General features: G+C 42.7%; 1 protein-coding gene across 4 annotated transcripts in view; it reads right to left on the bottom strand.

The window, feature by feature from the left end:
• LOC307243172 (disabled homolog 2-interacting protein-like) overlaps nt 1–23,726 on the bottom strand; it is a 115,104-nt gene that overhangs the window by 6,026 nt on the left and 85,352 nt on the right. For 3 of the 4 annotated variants that reach the window (XM_080017835.1, XM_080017836.1, XM_080017838.1), the window contains 10 exons: nt 22,969–23,122; nt 21,498–21,596; nt 18,244–18,798; nt 6,902–7,046; nt 6,378–6,522; nt 6,000–6,236; nt 5,099–5,300; nt 4,207–4,394; nt 2,149–3,079; nt 924–1,061 (listed from right to left, as the gene is read on the bottom strand). In XM_080017835.1, the coding sequence (XP_079873961.1) occupies nt 924–1,061; nt 2,149–3,079; nt 4,207–4,394; nt 5,099–5,300; nt 6,000–6,236; nt 6,378–6,522; nt 6,902–7,046; nt 18,244–18,798; nt 21,498–21,596; nt 22,969–23,122 (2,794 nt within the window). The remainder of the gene's footprint in view (nt 1–923; nt 1,062–2,148; nt 3,080–4,206; nt 4,395–5,098; nt 5,301–5,999; nt 6,237–6,377; nt 6,523–6,901; nt 7,047–18,243; nt 18,799–21,497; nt 21,597–22,968; nt 23,123–23,726) is intronic. The other variant, XM_080017837.1, reaches the window with a different exon arrangement.

The raw sequence follows: 23,726 nt of genomic DNA, 5'->3' as shown, positions 1-23,726 counted from the left end.
ACTCACTCTTGGGTGTCCAAGTATTATGACCACCAACAACATGCTGAAACATATTACATCATAACGCAAAATTAAACAACGCTAAGCTGAAGCTTTTAAAAAAAATGTTCATGTTTTAATATGACTGCTGAAATTGTAATGTGCTTCCAGATTACTCTACTTAGTGACAAAATATGAGATCAATTACAGAGGATGTTGTTTTTGTGCTGCTGAAGTTTCCCTCCACTACGGCAACTACAACTCCACTTTTGTCAGTGGATGAAATTGCTGTAGATGTCAAAAACATTTTTTCCGGCATCATCATCCCATTTCTCGCCTCCCTCACCCCCCATCTGACAGAAAGACAATCAGTCTCTACCCAGATTTTAGAGTGAAAATAAAATACGTAAGGAAATGTGCTTTGACCCCCCCCCCCCCAAAGTGGAATTGGTTTACCGTCTGTATTTACTAAAAATGAATGATAATGTGGCAGCATTTGGCAGCGTGTGAAGGCACGGTGGCTTGAGCTGAGTGTGAATGGTTTGAACAAAAAAGGTTGCAGAGAGGAAAAGCAGGTACATAAGCAGAGGAAGCGACAGGTATTTGCAGAGAATGTCTGTGTGGCTGCATATGTATTCATCCTGCACACACACACAGACACACACATACACACGATAAGGGACTCATCTCTTTTAGATCTAGTCCTGAATTGAACAAAGGGTTGACCTGCATTCTGAAGTAGCGTTAATATTGTGTCTGTTACGTGAGGGGAGAACTGATTAAGAGAATTGAAAGGAAGTGGAAACATTAGGCTGAAGGGAAGTATCACAGGCGGGGGAGGGGGGGGGGGGGGGTAAAGGAAATAAGGAGAAGAAGAGATTGAGGCAAGGCGCCAGTGCCATTAAAGGAGAGTTTCCGAGGGTAGGGGGTTGGGGCGGGGTTACCTTCTCCACCTGAGTCAGATCCTCTCTGTTTCTGTGGGTTTCAGGCTCCGTCCCCTCATGGTCTAAATACTGCACATTCATATTCAATAGCCAGGCAGCCGTGCGGTCCAGCGCATTGGGGTTCACTGGGGAAGGGGCCTATTGGAACCAACACACACACACACACACACACGCACACGTACACGTACACACACGCACACGCACACACACACACACACACACACACACACACACACACACACACACATGAGCCGAGTGGAAATGGAAGGGTGGCATGCCAGTTCAACACTAAACAAATGGGAGGCAGCTTGAAATGCATGTCACACACACACATTTGGGGTTACAGCAATACGCTTTTATTGTGTCAACTAGAGTCTGGGATTTAAGCACACGCGCTTGGCACCATGTGAGTGTAGGTGAACACACATACAAACACACAATCAGTTGGGGAGGAAGCAAGGGAGGTAATCCAAACTATATGAATACATGAATAACACTGTGTGATGGACTGGGCTCAGGGTATAGACTGGCAGGCGTTTTTTGTGTCTCAGATTCATTGACAGACAGGTGCTATGAAAGTTGTCAGGGAGAGAAAACACCAAATGAACTGCATTGCGATTACGACAACTGAGACCCAAGTTTGTTACCATTTGGTACCGAGTTTGTGTGTGTGTGCGTGCCACTGCAGCTCATCTATTACCGCCTAATGAGGCACTTATTGAACCTATGCAAGTGTCATTCTCAGCCTATTAAAATCCCTCGAGTAAAATGGTGGTGAGGCGGGGCTGCCTTCATACAGATTACTGTTATTATACACACAATGACTGAATCATTACGAAGAAGCGAGCAGAGACCACATACTCATCCCTTGCCACCAGACTATGGGGCAAATTCACAAAAGGATTGCACGGCTTTTGCAGCCACTAAACCCCCGCAAATAACAGCAAAAGCAAACTGCGGTAGCAAAACTTTATGGGCGTGTTTGCGCTGGCATATCTTTTGTGAATCAGACGCAGATAGCAGTCGCAAATTGATTCTTCATGAATTCTCCCCTAAGAGTGTTAAGAGATCAGATTTTGACTGAAAAGTGGGCAATTTCAATTCCCTGACTATTTCTGGGGGTAAACTACGCCCGTCGAGCCAGGAAACCTCACACATATCCTGATCCTGATCGTTGTGACAGAGCCAGACATATGAAAACTATTTGACTGGGAAAACTCCAAACCTGCTTGTGCTGCACTCTCTGCTTGGTCTCTGGACTGTCGCCCTTAGAGGAGGAGGACTGCTGCCGCAGCCGTGCGCTGCTCCCAGGCCAATCGGGGGAAGACGACATCATGCTGCCGGAGGAGGGTCGCGGGTAGGGCCCGCTGTTCAGCAGGTTGGGGGGCGTACGGCCCCGGGTGACGCTCTGAGGTGGCGGTGGCTGGTCTATCCTGCGCTGGGGGCCGGCGCTGTTCTGCCGGGGGATGGTGGGCTGGTGCTGGGCTTCTGTGAGGGACAGCTGCCGGCGTGTGAACTCCCCTGAACGCCGGGTGTACTCGTCGCCGCTGCTGCCTCCGCCGCCGCCGCCGCCGCCGCCGCCCCCTCCTCCTCCTCCTCCTCCTCCACCTCCTCCAGCGCTGTGGTTTAGGTAGGCGTGCTTCCCTCCAGTGGGTCCTTCCTCGTTATTACTATGAGAACTAACTGAGCTGTGGCATTCGGATCCGGAGTCGGCTATGCCACGCGGGGACACGGGCAGACCGGCGGCCATCTGGTACACAGGGTTCTGGAAGGACAAGGGTGCAAGGAGCTGTGCGGGCCGGCCCGGCGTGCTCTCTGTTCCCGGGGTGGTAGGGGTCTGGCCCGGCCTCCTCATAGTGGGACCTCCGGGGATATTGCCCTGCGGTGTCCTAGCTGACCACACCCCACTGGAAGCAGGGCCCTCATCCATACCGTCCGAGGGGCAGGGACCTGGTCCCCCCTCCAGGCTGCGAGGGTCTTGCAGGTCCACCATCGACAGGCTCTTGCTGCCGTTGGCCATGCCCAGGTCTGGCTCGTTGGACTCAGAGTAGCTCGAGCTGCGAGCTGGAGATGGCTGGATCCCCGAGTTCCTCGTCACAAAGAATAAGTCCTTGTTTTCTGGCGTAGGAGATGGTAACCTGGTGAAGTCAACCATTCTGAAAGAGGAACAGGCCAAAATATAAGCTCTAATATGCATTCTAAGCTTGCCTAACACCAAGAAAAGGAGACAAAAGCTAGGTAGATAGAGCAGAGCAGAGGCTACCCTAGAGTTGTAGCAGACATTCCCTTCCGAACATACTTCCGCACAAAGTGATTTGCAGTCCGTACACTTTTGGGATTGTCCGTCATCTCACTCCCTGCCCTCTAGCAGTCAGATTAGACATCATCACCTTGAGACAATTAACGTTGACTAGATATGATTCATCCTTAATAACCTCTATTAGGCTAGCAGCTATTTTTCTTCCTGTCCATATCCCAGGCCCTTTGTATCCTTCTGTTGTCTATTTTACGCATGAGGTTTGGTTTAGACAAACGTTTGTATGTACGTTTGCTGAAGGATGCTCCGTTCATAAGGCTTTTCCTTTCACTTCCTCCCTGATAATGTGTCTATCTGCGTGTCATTCTGTCAGTGCGACCGTCACCTCGATATGTTTCTGCCGGAGACGAGTGCGGCGGACGATAACGGAGAGGTGCTGTCAGAATAGGTAGCGTACCACGAACCACGGTGGAGCAAATGAGGTTTCATCTCACTAATGTTGTAAAACAGGCTGAGGTGAAACACGGAACGTCACCTGACAAACACATTAAAACTTATCAGGTCTGCTGGCAGCGAGAACACACTGGCGCTGATATTGACTTTGAAGGACAGCCTGTAAATAACCTTTTTCCCGGCTTGCTCTCATTGTGACACAGGCACAAACGATACTCTGTCCCTGCATCCTTTAACTATCGGAGAGTTTTCCTGTTATGCTCACAACCGAAAAATAAGAATATGAAAAGCCACTTTGTGTCCCTCTGTGTTCCATGCTATAAATAAGTCACATCATCAAAAGTGAAATGATGTGCAGTGAATAGAAGATGATATGCACCATCCTATCACCACTTCACACAAGACTTTTCTTCTTTATGATACCGCAAGCAACAAAACAATACATTTTCTGCATGTGTATGGTATCTTTAAATGTTATTCCCAAATGAGATAATATTGCATATTGCAACATTGATTATAGACTTATGGACGGATTACTGCAACCAAAAGAAGCACCATCTTATCTTCTCCTACCCAGGGAGGTCGTTGTCTATGACCATCTTCTGCAGGCCTGTGGAGATGCTGCACCCTGCCGCAGCAGACGGGGAGCTCATGTGTTCCGAGGACGGCCCGGAGGTTATCTGGACACTGGACGGGTTGGACAGAGCCGTGTTCACCTCCCTCAAAATCCTCGGAAGAGGACCGAGCTTGGAGGTTGCGCTCTGGGAAAGAAGCCAGGGATGAAGATAAGGTTAAAAACACACCTTTCCTTGTCTTACACTGTATTCAAATTGATACCGCCAAGTCGTCCTGTTGGCATTGCCCTGTCCTGAAGTTCTAGGAAAAAGCATTGGGGGTTGCACTAATCATAAGAATACACTTTAATAATCATTAACACCCGTGTGTGTTCTAATGTGCATTGTGTATTTTAAAATTGGCAAAAGACTCGTTTTCTGAGCGGTGTTTAAGCAATCCATCATTTATTGAATTACTCCAGATTTCTATCTGAAAGCTTAGCTAATGAGAGTGTCCTTGTAAACCAATTGATCTCCCTCACGTTGCATCCAGATTCCAAAGCGGACTCCTTACTCAATCCACTATGCAGGTAATGCAGGAATGATACATTATTGATGTATTATTCTCGTACAGTGAACCGAACGCCGTCTGCAGAAACCTGAAGCAAATGCACCGGAGAAAAGCTCCTCCACGACCAGGAGCCGTCTACAGGTCAATAACGATCAAACTATAAATTCCCCGTTTATGATATCCCATTTCCTCGAATATATCTTGTTATTTGCGACTAGGGATGCAAATCTAAAGGACCAGTAAACCTGCATGTGCAAAGACACTTTGCACATGCAGGTTTACTTTTCCCACGATGCTTTTCATTTGTGAACTTGCGCGTGGGACCTTCTGGCTTCAGCACCTGGTCCATCTGGGCGATGACCTCGGAGAGCAGGGAGTGCAGAGTCGAGAGCTCTCTGCCCAGGTCGATGTATCCCTCGAAGCCTGCCGTGTTGGAGATGGTCTCCGGGTTGGAGATCTCCAGGAGGAAGCGCTGCATGTTGGTCCACTCATGCTCCAGGAACTGGTTCATGAACGACATGTACTCCTCCTTGCTGCCAAATCTGGGGACGCAGAAGGCGAGATTCATGACACTTTCTATTGTTGATATACTGTATATAAAAAAATGCACAACTGTCAGAATGTGAATTGTTGATACAGAGGTGTATTTATGGTTCATTGTTTAGGTTTATTGTATATTGCCAACATTTTCATTTTTTATATGTCATATCCTTCATGACATATCCTTCTTTTTTATTGCTCATCTTAAGGTTTATGTTTATTTTGTTGTTTATCATTTGGTTTATTGTACAATGCCAATTTCGGTTTATTGCCAAATTTTCAAAAATTGTCAATTTTTAGGTTTATAATTATTGGTTATCATTATGCGTATTGTATATTTGGCAAATTTGTATTATTCATTGTTTATGTTTATTTTATTTTTCTCGTTTATTGTTTATAGTAGTATTTTTATTGGTAGGTATATTACATACATTTCCAATTTCTTTATCTAATATATTCATGTTGACTGTATATTGGCAATTCTAAAGCAAATTCTTTATTGCATATTGCCATTTCGATATTATATTGATGATACTTGTGTTACTTTATTATTATTGTCAATTTTTGATATGAGCAGCCATGACACTGCAATTTCCCACCTGGGATGAAAGTATCTATCTATAAAAAATAATGAAAGTAGTATATATTGTTACATCATCACTTTCATGAGATTAGATCTTCCAACCACAATCAAGACTCACTTTGTGAAGTTGGCCAGGTTCTGGGTGACTTTAGCGATGAGGGTGAGTGTCCGCGCCGTGCGGTCGTCTGGATACTCCTGCATGAGGTTGAACAGCGAGGGCGACATGACGGCAGGACACAAGAAACGCAGGAAGAGGGAGGCGCTGATCAGACGCTCGCTGATGTCCGGCCGCCCCCGGCTGCTGCACTCCTGCCGCCACGACGCAAACACCTCCTTCAGCTCCCGGGGGAAAACACTGCCGAGGGTCAGAGGCGGCAGAGAATCTTAGAATTATGGCTGACAATTTGTGATAAAGGATTAGAACATATGGCAAATTAAAAATACTTCAGTTCAGATTTTAATAAGTAATAATGGAATGGATCGTTTCTGTGTTTACCAGTAGGAGTTGATGATCTTGCAGAAGGCCAGCTCACAGCACATCTTCAGGTTGCTCTGGTGCTCCGGCAGGTCGCTGGCCGAACACTTGGACGCATCCACCTCGCAGTTCTCGTCTGACTCATACAGAGCCTTGATGAACTCACCTGATTAAAAAAAATCAAAAGACGCGGTGAAGATATGAACGTTCTCTGATCAAACATAGGTATAACAATAACGCTGTTGGGCTTGAGCTCCTGGCCCAGCTAGCCAGGAAAATTGCTTAAAGTGGTAATTTGTTTTATGTTTTGGCATTATGCTATATGTTGTTTCCACTGTTTGCCCCATCAGCGCATTCTTGCCAGGAAAGGTGGCGGACCCTGCCACCAACAATGGAAACATAGAGAGAAGTACATGCATAACACCAATACACAGAAGGGCTGTTTCTATAGAGTATCAGTTCATAAAAGTATAAAGCGTTCTATTTTTGAACAAAATGACATCATGGATTACTCTTTCAACTGCCTGCCTTTAACAGACACTCACCCAGGGCATCCTGCAGGTACTTCTGTCCCACCAGTTTGAGGTACTCCTCGATGGCCTTGGTGGCTAGCGTGTTCTCCCTGAAGATCAGGTGCTCGTTCTCTCCGCAGCGGTCCACCTCCGACATCATCAGGTCTGTGAGGAAGTCCTGCCGCACAAAGAAAACACAGTGAATGAATAAATGGAATATACTTAGAATATATGAATAGAAACCTAGAAGTGAACTAGATCTGCGCCTGCCGTTTCTTTTGGCAGCCCCCATGCTTTGAATGGTGTTTTGGATGCCGTTCATTTGCTGAATTTGTTGTTGTTCGTCAAAAGCCATCCATGTCAGAATGACAGACACAAACGAGAGCATTCATATATTAAGAGCGACAAATTTCATTTCACACACAGCACCTACAAAGCATTCAGTCTGTCACTTTACAGAAAATCATCCATAATTGAAATGCTCTGCAGTGAGTGGTCATTGAGCTCTTTATGCGCCTAAGTGCAGCACTGAAGAGACAGAGCGAGTGACGGAGGTGGATTTCTAACTGGTAATGATGGAAACCATGTTAAAAAGACAATGACCAAATAAAAACACTGCCACCCAGTGAACGACCAAGCATTATTAGTCCTTTTTCAAACATCATAACGAGTCATTTTGAGCTGGATATTTTGAAAGCGAGGTCTTTATTTTTAAAGCACCTGCGTTTTAAATCATCAAGAGGTCTCTTTTCTTCAAAGTTGCGGTGGCAGATGAGGGGGCGTGGTTAAGCCGCCGTCTGCGGGTGACGGCGCTGGCTTCTTCAGCTGTACCGGCTCCGCCCGATCAGCCTCGTTAGCGCTGATTGGTCGGGCCCAGCTGGAAGAGCTTTCTTATGTGATGTTTTGTCCTGCAGTGGAGATTACGTGGTGCAGGACGGTGCAACGCCTGCGGACCAGACCGCGACTGAGGAGAAACAGAGACACTGATCTTTCCTTTAATTTTATGTTCCCAGTTTTGGCCATCGAGCCTTTTTGTTTATGATCACTAATAAAACTCTCGCCACGTCGGCGCCCCGCTGCCAGAAAGACTACCTCCATAAACCTGTACCTGTGGCTAGACTCCCACGGTTGCCTATAGATTCGGTCTGTGTACAAATGTCTGTATCATTCCGACATCCTGAGACCACCCTCTGGAAAAAATATCTAATTATTTTCAACCGATTACAGGACACAGCTGGAGCAAACGCTCAAAGCAAAGCACAAAGTCTGAAAGTGTCGACGAGACAAGAGCCAACAGCTTTTTTGTTGTCGTTCGCACTCTGAAGTCTCATGGTGTCAGGGATAAGAAAAGGAAGCGACAGACGTACAGAGAGAGAGCAAGGAAGGGGAGCGATGGTGCCGTGGCGAGGCGGAGGCCGACATGAAGCGACAGAGACGTCCTCAGCCTGTTCTCCTGCTGAATCAAAAGGCACACCGCGGGGGAGCAATCACAGCCTGATGTGCGGCAGAAAACAGACTTCCTGTAAACAATGATGGCTATTGTAGCCGCGCACGTACAGGTGCACGCAAACATGCACGCCAAATCAAAGACAGACACACGTCAATTTCAACACTGATGTTCTGTCTAGATGGTGGCACCAGTGCATAAAGCAAGTGTGTGTGTGTGTGTGTGTGTGTGTGTGTATGTGTGTCTGTGTTGTGCTATTTAGACAGAGGGGGATGAGAGAAGTGATGAGTCACCCCCGCACACCATGTGGTTCTGTTGACGGTGGCTCAGCCTCATGCTGCCTCTTCTGCTCTGTTCCACACATTATCCACAGCACAACAATCCCATTCCAAGTCCAGAGAACTAATATGTCCTTGAATTTAAAAAGAGAAAAAAAATAAATATAGTTAAATATTATTACATTTTAAAAACTGGAGGGAGGAAAAAGAGGATCCATCCATTGACACCAATATGACGATGGGTGTATCTTTTTGCTTTTTTTTTTTGTATACTTTTTGGATATTATTTTTAAAATGTAGAATATATGTACTAATTTTCTACTTATATTTGCTTATTTTATATAATATTTTTCCAATATATCTTTTTCCTATACACCCTATATATATTTGCTTATATATTTCACTTCTTGTATATATTTATTTTCCTTTTCTTCTTTTTGATCATTTAACATACACCTTTTTGCTTATGGGGGGGTACCGTTGCTGGTACGTTATCTGCCATCATTCTCACATCACACTTTAAGCTCTCGAAGGGCAGTGCTCCTTGGAAAATTTGACCTTTTGTGGCGAACGGGCGCCCGTCCAGTCATTAGACTTGGGGTTGTTGGTTTTTTTCGTAGGGAGAAGATGTCATTGTAATTATGATCTCTCTTCCTCCCCCAACCTCCCTGCCCTCTGTTCTGTTCTCTCCACTCCTTATCTGGGCATGGAGGGGAGAGAAATTCATGCCCGATTACGGCGGCCGTGAAATAAACACGAGAGGGGGGTGGGGCAGAGTGGGAGAAAGAATTTCCTTTGCAACGCTAAAACAAAAAAAAAAAAAAGTTATAAACACTGCTCTAAGTAACGGTTCATTCTAGCATTACAAAATGAAATTCGAGGACTTTCAAGTACTTTTTAGGCACTACTTTTTTCATGCAAAACAAATATAACCAATTTTCAACGTGATCTTTATGAATTAAAATATAATATCATCTTAGTCCCATTGTCAATTATTTATATTTGTATTTGTATTATCTATACATTTAGACATACATATCATTAAACGTCTATTTCTAACAATGCCGGTATCATCTATGCTTTGAAAAGCTATTCTGGAAGATTATGTTACGATTTGAATGACAAAACCAGATTTTCACTCATCGAGTTTTTTCAAGGACTTTTCAAGCACTTGAGCACAAAAGGAGCCATTTCCAAGGTATTTTAGTCCTTCAATTTTTGAGGATGAAATTCAAGCACTTCAAGGCCCTGGTAAGAACCCTGAAAAAACCTCCAAAGACGATACATGTAACAGATAGACAGATAGGTCTCAAGTGTAGTGCAGTCTGTGTTAGAATGTGTGAAGTTTGTTTAAATGTCAAGACAGACAGAGACAGACAACCAGACAGAGAGAGAACGTTTTTTTCTCCCAGCTCAACCAGAGAGGAGAGCTTTTCACAGCAACTTTGGGTCCAATGACGTCCTATAAAGAGACGTGAGCCCTCTCTTATACTCTCAATCTCCCGGCCTGAGATCCGCCTCCTCCTCCTCCTCCTCCTCCTCCCGCTGCTCGAGCGCTAATAAGGAGAAGTGGAACGCTTTCTGTATCACTGCCACATCCCATCAGCCGGGCCATAGCTCAAAAAAAAGCCTGACGTCCCCGATGCACTGAGAAAGGAGGGATGAGGAGGAAGAGAGAGGAAGGGAGCGAGTTTGGCTAACGTTTTTTGAAGGGTTGATCAAACTCTTTCTGAAGCCCACAGTGCAGCAGAATCTAGGATGGTTACATCAGGATTATGCAAAAGTTAGAAAAAAATAATAATAATAAAAGATCCGATGAATGGGAGAGAGGGAATGAACTGTGGCGAAAACAGGAAACGGAAACAAAAAGGATGACGTTGTTGTCCTCAAATCGCTGGCCGGTAAATACGGGCCCAGAGATTTCAGAGCGTGGACTTTAAAATGCCATTTCCTGAAATGATGTCTGTGTGGAAGAAAGGCGAGAGGTAAGAGCAGAGAGAGAGAGGCAGGGGAACAAAATTAGAGGACTAGAGATGGAGAGAGAGAGAGACAGAGACTTGACATTTTCCTCTGCCCTGCTCGGCCTTATCGAATTGTCCGGCGCCGTTGAAAGAAGGAAGATAAACAGCTTCTCTGAGGATGAAGAGATGTTCTAGTATCCATTCAAACTGACCAGATGGGAATATAATCGTATTATTATTATAAGCTTATTAGATTATTAAACAATAATTGTTCGGCAGCCCTATTGTTATTGTTCGGGCAAAAATTCTCTGAATTTTGAACCCTAAAACTAAAATCTGGAACACCAACTCGGCATTATACACGAACACGGTTGACGTCTTGTTTGAACAGTGCTGTCACAAACATCGTGTGGTTGAAGTTTTATCCAAATTGATCCACATATGGAGCAGATATTAGAAAAAAAATGACCAAATTAGATCCATATTACGGAGCCAGTACATCGGACGTCAAAAATATGTCCAACCCGGCTAAAACTATCTGGAACACATACTTGGCAGAACCTACGAACATGTGTCACAAGTATCTCGTGGTTTAAATTTCATCCAAATCGATCCACATATGGAGCAGATATTAGTGAAAAACCAAACAACTTTGACCTGCAATATTCAGTTGGTCTTTGTTAACGGACATGTTACATGTGTCGTTCTTAAATGAATGAGATGAGATTTACATTAAGACACTTTATGAGGTCATCATATTATTTACTATAAATGAACAGATTCTGATTCAGAATGTTCAGTTGGACCGTGTCTGGTGTGCAGTGTAGTGAGTGACTGTCACTCTCTACTTGTTCGACGTTCCCAAACTATCGATTTACATCTGTATTTATAAAGCTTCTTACCTGGTAGATGTGAGTAGATCTGTTCAATTAATATTTTATCTCCGTGGTCCACAATACTTTGCCGGATTAATTAAAAAATAGAGTAAAAGGTAATCCTTAAAAACTTGTCTGCGCGGCCACTCGAAAACACTGAAATGTGCAACTGAGTGATGTGTTCAAGATCCAGTGAGTCGTCGGAAAAACAAAAGCCACGCAATGGTTATTACTCACAGAAACAAGATTTTTGTATTACATGGAAACGTAACTTACTGAAAATGTCAACCAAGGAAAAAATTCAACTCAAATTCCGTAAATTCAACTCATCGTAACTTCACATGAATATGTCATAATTGACACATCTAGACATGACGTCACCTACTGCCACGTCACAGACTCCAGATGTACTACTAATTCAAAATGGTAAGTTATAACAATGACAAGATATAGTTTAAAATAAAAAATAAATGTTTTTTGTAATTAACGTCATGTATAAACATTTTCTGACACAAGCAAGAAAATGTTATTGATATTGACAAAGTATTCCATAATAATTGTAATTGCAAATTAATGTTAAAGTTACATACATGTTATCTGCATTACAATATAGACAAGTAATCTATTCAACTGAATTTCACAATTGTACATTACTAACATAAAAAATATAATAAAGTAATAAATACAAATAACATGTAATACATGAATTTGTTTTTATTGCTATGAAACTTAATTACATAACAAAAGTTATTTTTGTTTGTCTTATAGAAACCGAAAAATAGCAAATAAATAAATAAATAAATAAATAAATAAATAGAAAATCGATGACAAAAAAGAAGCCATTGTCCAAAAACCCAGACGTCAAGGTCAGCTGGAAATGCTTCATATGGAATGCCATGAAAGTTAGATTCATGAAATTACTTGAAATTACATAATGTAGTTACATACTGTAACTACATTATGTTTACATGACCAGGACAGTCTGTAGGTCAGTCACAAAATAAAAAAATCTATGGACGTAACTACACAACATAACTCCACGATGTTTGATGTTTATATGTAAACATCATAAATTACATAAAGTTAAATTGAAGGGCTTCTATTTCAAACATAAGTAAATTGTGATGCCTTTCACATAAAATAAATAAAACTGTAATACTGTACGTACTTAAAACAAATAAGCTGCACCCTCTGTATTGTTGCCTGCAGCTATATTATTATAATTTTTTTAATTATCATCATCATCATTATTATTATTATTATTATTATTATTATTATTATTACTGGGGGGCAATGCACAGACATGGTTGAGGTCTCGTCAGAACTGGGAAGTTTCAGACGTCTTGCCGTTTGAGTTCGATCAATATCGATCCACATTTGGAGCAGAAATTAGTGAAAAATGTGGTAAAAAAAACCCAAAAGGAAAGTAATTTCATTACTTTCAGTAGCGGGCCGCTTTGTGACATCATCATCCAAAGTTATATAAATCCAAGCTTGTCTCTCGGAACTCATTCCCCTCCAGCCACTTAGACTGCGTTCACACACAACCCCCTTTGACAGACAATCCGAGGAGGGCTTGAGACTAACAGCATCCCGTCAGACCTGGGATGATAGGAAATGTGTTTGGGAAGAACAGAGATCTTCCTGATGATGTCCACAGGACGAAAGGGATTTTTGTATGTATCGGCATGCATGTTATTTAGGACTATTTATGCCATTCTTTTCATTGTTTCCCTTAAAATGGGTAGTTTCCCACCCCCCCTTAATCAGCTCTGGAAAATGTTTGGAAAAATTGTATTATTAATAATATGAAAATATTAGCATTTCTTTAGAACATAGTCAGTAGTCATAGTCATGAGATTTATTAGAATGCACATAAAAAGCAAATGGCTGGTAATTTGAATAGTTGTCCGTAATGCAGAGTGGAGGAAAAAGGAACAAGAAAATTATTGGCAAAGAGTACAAATAGAAATATTAATCCCCTCGCCCCCAGATCAATGAGCCTGGTTTTCCAGCCTGAAGAAAAAGGTTGAGAAGGGGAACCATTCCAGTCTCTCAGTCATGGCCTACAGTTCTTCCCACGAGGGTTGTGTGGGGTTGGCGGAGCGAGAGGCAGGAGTGGGTGGAAATGGGAGTGGTTGCTCCCACAGGCACCAGGGCACGAAAACAGGAAGTCGAGAAAAAAAAAAAAAAAAAAAGGCCTGATCTGGCTGCAGCAAAATAAGCGCCATGAAGACGTGGTGGCTGAGTGGCTGCGGGTTTACTATATGTCCTTGTTGTTTTCATGTCCGTACATTCTTCCCTCTTTGATTGCCGTTAGTAATTGATAAATCGTTGTAGCTTAAGGGTGCGTGTTGGAATTTTGTTTTGACAAATCAGAGATGAAGTCACAAACAGAGAGAGAAGGTTGTAGGAGATGGAGCTGGTGTAATATCTAACACTGGCTGTGAGAGGTAGGTTAGGCAGGTTTCACTATCATGACGTCGAGACATGGTCCAGGGTTCATACGGGAAATCATCTGAAATTTAGGGTCAAGGCGAGAATATTATGCGCTACATTTATGGAGCAAAGAAGAGACTACTAACAATTTGGACTGTTGCAGTGAATTAAGTTGCTGTTCGTGCCTCAGCGTCAGTGGCTCCTTATCATGGACTTAGTCTTTGTCGTTAAAGTGGCAATCCATCAGATTGTCTGTGTTGGATGGATTACACAACAACTCCCAGAATTCCATTTGAAACAGCAATGTTCTTTTTTTTTTTTTAATTTTCATCCATAATCGACAGTTTACTAGCTACAACTAGCTATGCTGCTGTATCAACACATGCCGGATCTTTGGTGGCGGACCCCACTGCCAACAATGGAAACCACCATATTGAGTATCACATGCATAACGCAAATACATTGAATAGCTTTTTCTGACAAAATGCCAGCTAAAAAGTGTCAAATATTAATTTTTTTTTTTACTTAATCGTTTTACGGATTATCACTTTTAATGCATGTCTTAGACACAAAAGCCCCTTTTACAAAGCCTCTTCAAGGCGGGAATGTTAAAGGAAAGGTACGAATACAGAATGGGGGGCGTTTCAGCTCTGATTCAGTGCTGAGCCGGCAGCGGAGGCAGTCACAGAGCTGAAAGGGGACCGAAATGACGTCTGTGTGAAAGGGACAGCCAGCAAGCCGGGACGGGGCTGTGACGTTTGGATGACGTGTTATGTGTGTGAACCGCCGCCACCGTGACTGCCGCATTCACATAGAACATGAGAGACGGCAAACCAGAAGTCATATTAGGGGACGACAGCATGACGGCAGCCCGGGAAAGAACACTGGCAACGGTACATGGCATTTGCCGTGCACAGTTAAAATATAAAAAAATGTTGCCGTCCTGCGTGAGGGAATTACAGCTGGATGTTACGTTGGCGAGGAGCCGATGTCTGCTGCTACTGTCTGCCGGTCAGGAGTTTTGCACCGCAGTGACGGAACCGACCGTTTTCTCTGGAATATCGCACTTAAATGGCTTAAATAAATACTGTGTATTGATATAAAAGTTTTTTTCTCTATTAATTAATTGTATAGAGGCTGTTAGGTGCTTGGGGCGAGGAAGCAGATGGAGGATATGGACGTGGTGGCACGAGTGGCACGGCTGGTCCGGTGATTAAATTGCAGCTCCAGGTTATTACTTGTATAATAATATAATTAAATATGAATAATTAATACCGGTCATAAAAGGAGGGCTTCTATTGGCAGTGGAAACCAAGTGATCAGCTATTGATCACTTGAGATCATTGATGTCCGCTGCCCGACATGACGTATGTTATACGTCACACCAGAGGTCGACACTGTTGTGTTCGATTCTAATCCGGAAGGCCGGCATGCTATCTGAACTCACACACGGGGGAGGCATTATGCCGCCTTTGTTTGGTTTCGAATAAAATACCAAGGCTGCATTATTGACGCGTCTACTTTTGGGCAGTATTGGGGGATCTCTGTACAAAAGTGGCTAGAGATGCCGTTCAATGACCAACCACTATATGTTCTGATGAAATCGAGCAAAATGTGTCTATGGAGAGGACATTTGTGCCACATCAATGCAACGTGGTTGAGGCTTTTTTAGGGATCGAGCGACATGGAAGAAATCCTATGCAAGTTTTCATTTTCATTTCAGCACAAACTCCACTCTCCAAACGTCAAATTCACACCTTTTCCTACTTTAAACATGGAACAGCCGAATGACATTGTTAACGCTCGGCACCGATTCTCCTCCACATACAACCACTGGCCTACAAGCATGAAAGGAAATAGCCTGCCATCACCCCACAAAGGTCATGTGAAAGTCTGAGTGTGTGTGTGTATTTATCAGTGTCGGTACAGTGATGCAGGCGTGGCAGTCACACACACACACACACACACACACACACACACACACACACACACACACACACACACACACACACACACACACACACACACACACACACACACACACACACACACACATCAGAAAACTATTCCAGCAACAGTAACGACATCTCTTCAGAGAATTCCAGCCTCTGGATGCAGCCAAGCACGACGAGAGGACGAGCGAGGACACATACGAGTGGAGGGGAGAGAGAGAGAGAGACAGAGGAGGAGAAGAGAGAGTGCACGGAAGCAGAATATCTGGGGTGTAATTATTCCATGATGGGAGCCGAAATGACAAGAAAGAAAGAAGCAGAACCGAGAGGTGTGGAATACTAATGACCAGGACGGGCCGCGATCTGCATCTTTCAACAACAACGAGCGGTGATTACAAGCTGCTGATGGGAGAGAACGCACAACGCAACACACACCAGGAGCCAAGCACCGTCCCTCAACAGAAAAGCTCACTCTTCTCATTCGCGCAGACAGACGGGTTCCTATATGCATTGGGGATTTTTTTTAATGTTCTCTTTGATTCACTTCTTTCAAGCTTTTATTTGTTCCTTTATACATGTTGTTCTGTTGAACACAACGCCGTGCATGCATTCGAAGGACAGACAAAATAACATTTTATAGTATTTATTTATTTTACTGTTTGTTATTTTGCTATTTTCTTTACATATTTGGCTGTTTTTGTTTTACTTCTTCAGCTTTTATGCCAATTCTCTGTACAGCAATGCAATGCAAATACAACACATTCCTGGTATGTGAAAATGTACTTCACGGAATAAAATGATTGAGTTGTTCTTATTTTATTATATTTTTTTAACCACACATGTTCAAAAAAGGGCCACACCCTTTTTTTTTCGCAGCGGAGCAAAACAACGACGTCCCAGGAATGAATCTGCAACAACAGGATCTATTTCTGAAACAACCTTACAAGCTGTCCACTGTTTGAGCCCGAGTTGTTTGTCTGGCTGCGGTTAATATTCAGGGACATTAAGAAAGGGGCGGTGAGTTGTGTTTAGCCATGTTGGGACTGCAGTAAACACTCCGAGGGGAAAAATGTACACAGATTCAGTGTTTCTCCAAACACTACGCAGCACTGCTCTTTTTAGAAAGGATCTGTGTTTGACCAAGGGTCTATAAAGTACACTAATGTCCTGTAGAGGTGAGCAATCTGTTAAATAATTTAATATATTATATATTAATGTAATGAAACGAAACATGCATACTGGAACCATTTTGTATTCATATTAAAAAGAACATATGTAGCCATGTACCGCTAAGCACTATGCCTGTGGAAATTAATACATTATTGATAAATACCAGGCCCTACACAACACAAAGAACATGGTTAAACTAGGAAATCATAAAGTCACAGGTCTATATCTAATGAGAAATTATTCCAATAGTATTCCAAGTCAAAAGGTTTTTGTAAATACTCAAAAGATTCAAAATTGAACACGGAATACGGACAGTTTTTGCTGTGAAACAATCTTGTTTATCCGTCTTTCATGAAAACCAACCTTGAAACGTTGTCTCCGTTGCATCTTAAGTTTTATGAGCAGTGTCTTGCAATAAATGAACGAATAAATAAATAAAAACAGAGCAGGGCCAAATATGAAGTTGCTTTGCAAGCATACTGTCTGTCTCCTACTTTAAAGTAATTAAACATATGACCCCCTCTGTGGGGACATAAAGAGACTTTCCTCATCTGTCCCCAGCCTAAATCAGCAGCTTGCAGCGTCCCGCTGTGAATAGACATCATTCCTTGAGTACTAATCATTCATCGTTCAACTGAGCCGTGATCAAGTCAGGGAGCTTTAGGTTCCACTCTTGAGATTCCGTCAGAAAGTCCAGAGAAGCGAGTTGTCCCTGGCAACGGACCAGGCGCCGCTGTGCTGCAGTATCGCAAGCGGCCTGAGAGCAGTATCAAGCTGAATCTGCAGAGCTTGATCAGGGCAGCATCACTACAGGGTGCATGCCAGTCAAGTTAAATACTCACAGCCTCACAACTTTTTAACCATCAAGTTTACATTCTGCACTGGTTTTTCGACTTTGCACTGCAACAGAAGCTTCCTCCTCGTACCCCAATGTCCCCATTTGTCCGAGAAACATGCAAAACAGGAGAGGTTTACAGTCAGACTCTTGTGTCCGATTTTTTTTCCCCAGCACTACACAGAAGAATAACATCGGCACACAACGGTTAGAGTGTGTTCCACCTTCGTATTGGGCACAACATCTGCATGCTGTGTCGCGTCACAAGGACTAGCCTCGCTACAGAACGCAATCCTGACTGAGAACAAGAAATCCACTCTCTGCTTGTTCTCTGACATTAAGGTAGCCGCATGGGTGAAAGGTTTATATAATGGTGAGAGGGAGGATGAAGGACCGGATGAAAAGAGAGAGTACTCACCTTGGCCTTGCCGGTGCTTTGTAGAATGTGGACCAGAGCGCACGCCATCTCCTCCTTGTTCTTCACGCTGATGCCGGGCTCCAGCACTGAGCAGAGCAGCATGTAGTTGTTGGTGGTGTACTCAGCGAACTCCTTGTACATCTCCATGGGAAGGATGCTCATGCTCTGGTAGCGCGCCTTGATCCTGATCATGGGGCCAGTGGTCTTCCCCTTGGTGGGGTTGGGCATGCTCACCGGGTACCACTTCTCCACAAACTGCCGCCCCGTCACGGCGGCGACGGGGATGTTGACCAGTCCGATGTAGTTGTTCTTGTCTTTCTTCTTCTTCTTGTCCGTGTCTTTGTAGAGGTGGGCCGTGATGCTCTTGATGGCAGGTAGGTTGTTGAACTCAAAGTGCTCGCCCCAGAAGACGTTGTCCGTCTTGAGCTTGCAGGTGGTGCGGGCGTAGAGCGAGTCGTCCAGGCATAGCTCGCAGAAGTACTTCTTCTTTGCCGGCAGATCTTTGGCTTCGATGATCCACAGCCTGAGCAGGTTCTCCACCCGGCGACTGTTGTCCTGGAGACAGGAGATGGGAGGGAATGGAATTGAGGTCTTTAAGAAAGGTTCTGGACCTTAGCGGGTGCGTGACACACCACATGAATGGCATGAGCCTTAAAATACAGTAAATACAACTGGACCAGTTAAGAGTTAGGCTAGAAAGATAACATTAGATATCTGATTTTAACTTCCCAAATTTCTCTGTTTAAAATACTGACAAGGTAATATTAGTCATATAACTGATAGTTCAATACCTGCTTATTCCCCCCTAAAGGCCCTCAGTCTTTATTCACACAACAGCTTTTCCAGCCCTTTCATCATTATTTTGTCTCACCGCTCTTGAACATTATCTCCACATATATTGTGAGACAGTAAATACAAAAATATTATTTGTGTGTATATATATATATATATATATATATACACACACACACACACACAAATAATATTTTTGTATTTGATCTCTATTAAACTTAAACAAAATGCTTTTACTATGCCATAATTTTACAATATATTTTCACTTTTGAAATCAATGTAATTTCCCCTTTTCAAACCTCTGGACTCCCTATATAGTGTCTGACTGACTGACTGAGAGCTCAGTTGAACTGACTGATGAACGGATTGTTTCAGGAAGTGATTCAGTTCAGTACATTCACTCAAAAGATTTGAATTGTTTGCGAATTACAACACAATCACGGAGCCGGTAGATGCCGTTATCTCTGGAATATCACACTTAAATGGCTTGAATAAAAAAATGTGGATTGTTATCAAAGTTGTGGTCTGTAATAGTTGTGGCTCCAGGTTATTACTTGTATAAATTCTTATAATTACAGACACAAAATAATTTAATTTAACAGATTTTACTGCAGATAAATGTGGCTCATTTCAATAATATGGCCTTTGCATTTGTGTTTTCCATTTAATGTGAGAAAATAAGCAAACTGGAAAAAAATATGGAACCGTTTCAACTTGACAGGGATTCGAAATGCACGCCATGTGAAATGATCCTTTGAAACAAAAGGCTTAAAAACAATGAGCTCGATGCTAAAAAGATAATAATAGAATGAATACCACAAAGCAATACTGAATACGGCTTAGCAAATGATGCCAGTGGTTGTTAAAAGTACATTCCCAGAGGAAATTGTCTTGAAAAAAACAAAACGTGAAAAAACTGCTCATAGACACCACGGCTTGTTGCGTGCAAGTATATTTGCTGCCTCTAATATGGATAAATGACTGGAGGTTTATTTATAAGGTCTGTCCTGTGTATTGGTCAGAGGGTTAAAGGGTTTAACATATATTGGGTGACCTGCTCGGTCTGCTTGCTGGTTTACAAATGGAGCCGTTCCAGACAAATGGGCGGAATGAAACAAAGCGAATGCAATGAATCAAACCATCTGGACAGGTTAGAGCAGGCCCAGAAGTTTTCATCAGCATTATAATCTAGTTTTTCCCTGTCAACTCATGATGTATATACAGGACTGTACTGCTGCTTAATGGGTTCATGAACTTTCATTAACTGCATGTGAGATTTGATTGTAACTGGAACAGAGATTCATCTAATTTATTGCAAGAAAAAGGAAGAGCCTACATTGGGCATATTTGCTTGTTTCCATTAACAAACAATATAACAATATATCTTCTAATCCAATACTCAAAATTGTCTTTTATAAATAAATTACTTCAAATTGATTGTGAAATTAAGAGGTAAGGTGAGGCACTTTCAAACAGCATCAACCACCTTTAGCAATAATTGTGATGCAGTCCAACTGTTTCTACTTCTCTCTTTCTACTTAAGAAAATGCAGTAGTTATTACACTACAGGAAAATTCACGTGTTTACTTCATTCCGTGTTGACAACACAACCTGGATGCAATACCACGGCTCTCGCAAGGCACTATGAGGGATCGTATTAATTCCATTTCCGCCACTTTACATCAGTCTCCAGTATAGCCTCAAAACAATAAAGATATTTTAATGTGGTAAATGGTTCTAAAATGCTCGCAAAGAGGCTGTAAACAAAAACTGCCCTTTTTTCATGTAGTGTGAAAAAAAACAATATTTTTGTAATTTTTTTCACACCATTATAGAAAATGTATAATCAAAATGTTACTTTACTAGTATAACATTGATCCGTGGACTTTGTGAAAACAGGTTTTTTTTTTTAAAACTTACTGTAATAAGCGATTTAGTACATAGTAGTAATTCATATTTATACCCAGATACCCATAACAATAATGTATCCTCTGCATAGTATCACACTTAGTATATTTATATATATCTGACTATTTCTGTTTTGTATTTTTTGGCTATTTGTAGATACATTTGACAATTCCGATTGTAATTTTGTTATTTTATCTTGACTGCAATTTTTATTTCATTTTATTTCATTATTATTTGAATTCTCCAGCTTTTTTTTATGCTAATCATCTGTAGTGAAATGAACCAAACATCACCAGAACAAACTCCTAGTGTATGTTAATGCACCTGGCTGAATAAACTGATTCTGTTAATATAATTAGTTTTCCACCTCACCGGCAGATCATTGAGCTTGATTCGAGCATCTGATTGATCAAATTTTCCCCTTTGCCCGCCCCCCATGTTGATTTTTTTTCTTCCTCCCATGTTGATTGGAATTGGAGTGGAATGTCCCACGTGTGATCAAACCTCCCTTTGGTTCATTCTCAATTCTGTCTGATCCGCTGGCTGTGGGCTACCTTGTTGGGGTGCACCGCTCGCCTCAGATTCTCCATCCACTTGTCTCTCTCCGCTGACGAACGACAGGAGAAGCATTTGCTTCCTGTGGAGGTGGTCACCTGACAGAGAAACAAACAGATTCTGGCACCTCGTGCATATACAAAAAGAGACTGGGGGGGAATTGTTTCAACTAATCCAAGTTCATAAACACCACTTTCTCACCAGTGTCCAGCAAAAGAGGCTTAGCAACAATTCATTTGCGCACACACACACACACACACACACACACACACACACACACACACACACACACACACACACACACACACACACACACACACACACACACACACACACACACACACACACACACACACACACACACACACACAGCAGGGGGTTGGAGTCTGATGATGACTTGGCAGTGCTGAGGGATGACTGAATTACGTGATTGGACAGGCAAGAGAGATGAGAGCCTGGGAGACTGGATAATGGGTGGATGAGAAAGAATCGCATGAGCGAGAGAGAAAACGAGAGAGAGAGAAAGCAGACGATAAATAAGAGGTATGTGTGTAATGCCATAGTGGATAGCAAAGATTAGCGAGGGGCTTTTTGTCACATTGTCAGACAATGGCTGGATATTTTTCGCGGTGGCGTCTAGCACTCTCAGGGCCGACACTCTAGCTGTCGTCCCGCTGAGTGTGTCGCAATGGCAATCCCAGTGACAATATGTGGTGACGTGGTCCCGCTGTGAACGCATAACGCACTGTGAGTGTAAACGCGCATGTCGGTGTGTGTGTGTGTGTGTGTGTGTGTGTGTGTGTGTGTGTGTGTGTGTGTGCGTGTTTGTGTGTGCGTACGTGTGTCTGCATAGAGGATGTTTGCTGAGTCATGTCAGCGTTACAAAGTGTTCCCATGGCCCTTTATTCTCAGATGAAGACAAATTTGGCTGATTTAGAAGTTTGGGGTGACAAACACGATCAAACTCAAAACAAGAACCAGCATTAAATATTTAATTAAGGTTCACAGCATATAGAATACACATTATGGAGGTAATGTTTATTTTACCCCATTCACAAAACATTCGATATTTTAAACATTATGCTGCAACAAATTTGGGGTAATATATTATAATTTAGACTCCAAATAAAGTATACATTTTGTTTATATTTATATTGTTTATTTCAGGATTATGTTCCTTGTTATTCCATTCCTTTATTATTAGTGCCTTTTGTTTTGACATTAGCTGCAATTTCTGTCCGGCGATGAATAAAATACCCATCTAATTATATTACCAATGATGCCACTGATCGATGATGAATGATTGTAAAAACAAATATGCAGAGGAAACCTCCCATCTCACACACCTGCGATTGGACAGAAGAAACTAAGAAAAATAGGGTCTCTACACCAACTACAACATTAAGCTTATTTCCCCAAAATATGCACAGCGCACTGTCCCTTTACATGGATGTTTGTACGCCCCCGCACCTCAAAGCAGAAGTCCTGTCCCAGGATGCTGCTGTGCACGGGTTTGATGACGACTTCGTCCTCCATGCTGAGGTCCAAGGCGGCCACAGCACTGCTGGGGCTGAGCAACGACTCGTGGGAGCGAGACTCCTTCAGCCTCGGCATCAGATGAGATCTGGGGGAAGGAGAAAAGAGGCGAGAGCGGGAAGTGAGATGGTGAGAGCATATGCAGCGTGTCAGCGGGTGTTCACACGGTGGAGAAGATGTGAGAACGAGGAGAAGCAACGAGGGAAGGACGGGTCTGGTGTGGCGCTCATCGAGAGTCCTCGGCATGACAACCTTTTCACGCCGTTAACATTGACACATGTTCACACACGTATATACAGTGGGGCAAAAAAGTATTTAGTCAGCCACCAATTGTGCAGGTTCTCCCACTTAAAAAGATGAGAGAGGCCTGTTATTTTCATCATAGGTTCACCTCAACTATGAGAGACAAAATGAGGAAAAAAAAAAATCCAGAAAATCACATTGTCTGATTTTTAAAGAATTTATTTGCAAATTATGGTGGAAAATAAGTATTTGGTCAATAACAAAAGTTCATCTCAATACTTTGTTATTTACCCTTTGTTTGCAATGACAGAGATCAAACGTTTTCTGTAATTCTTCACAAGGTTTTCACATACTGTTGCTGGTATTTTGGCCCATTCCTCCATGCAGATCTCCTCTAGAGCAGTGATGTTTTGGGGCTGTCGCTGGGCAACACCGACTTTCAACTCCCT

The sequence above is a fragment of the Zeus faber genome, assembly GCF_960531495.2.
Source record: "Zeus faber genome assembly, chromosome: 17".
NCBI lineage: Eukaryota > Metazoa > Chordata > Actinopteri > Zeiformes > Zeidae > Zeus > Zeus faber.
The sequence above is the reverse complement of the archived record's forward strand: the minus strand, read 5'-3'. Positions and strand labels throughout refer to the sequence as shown.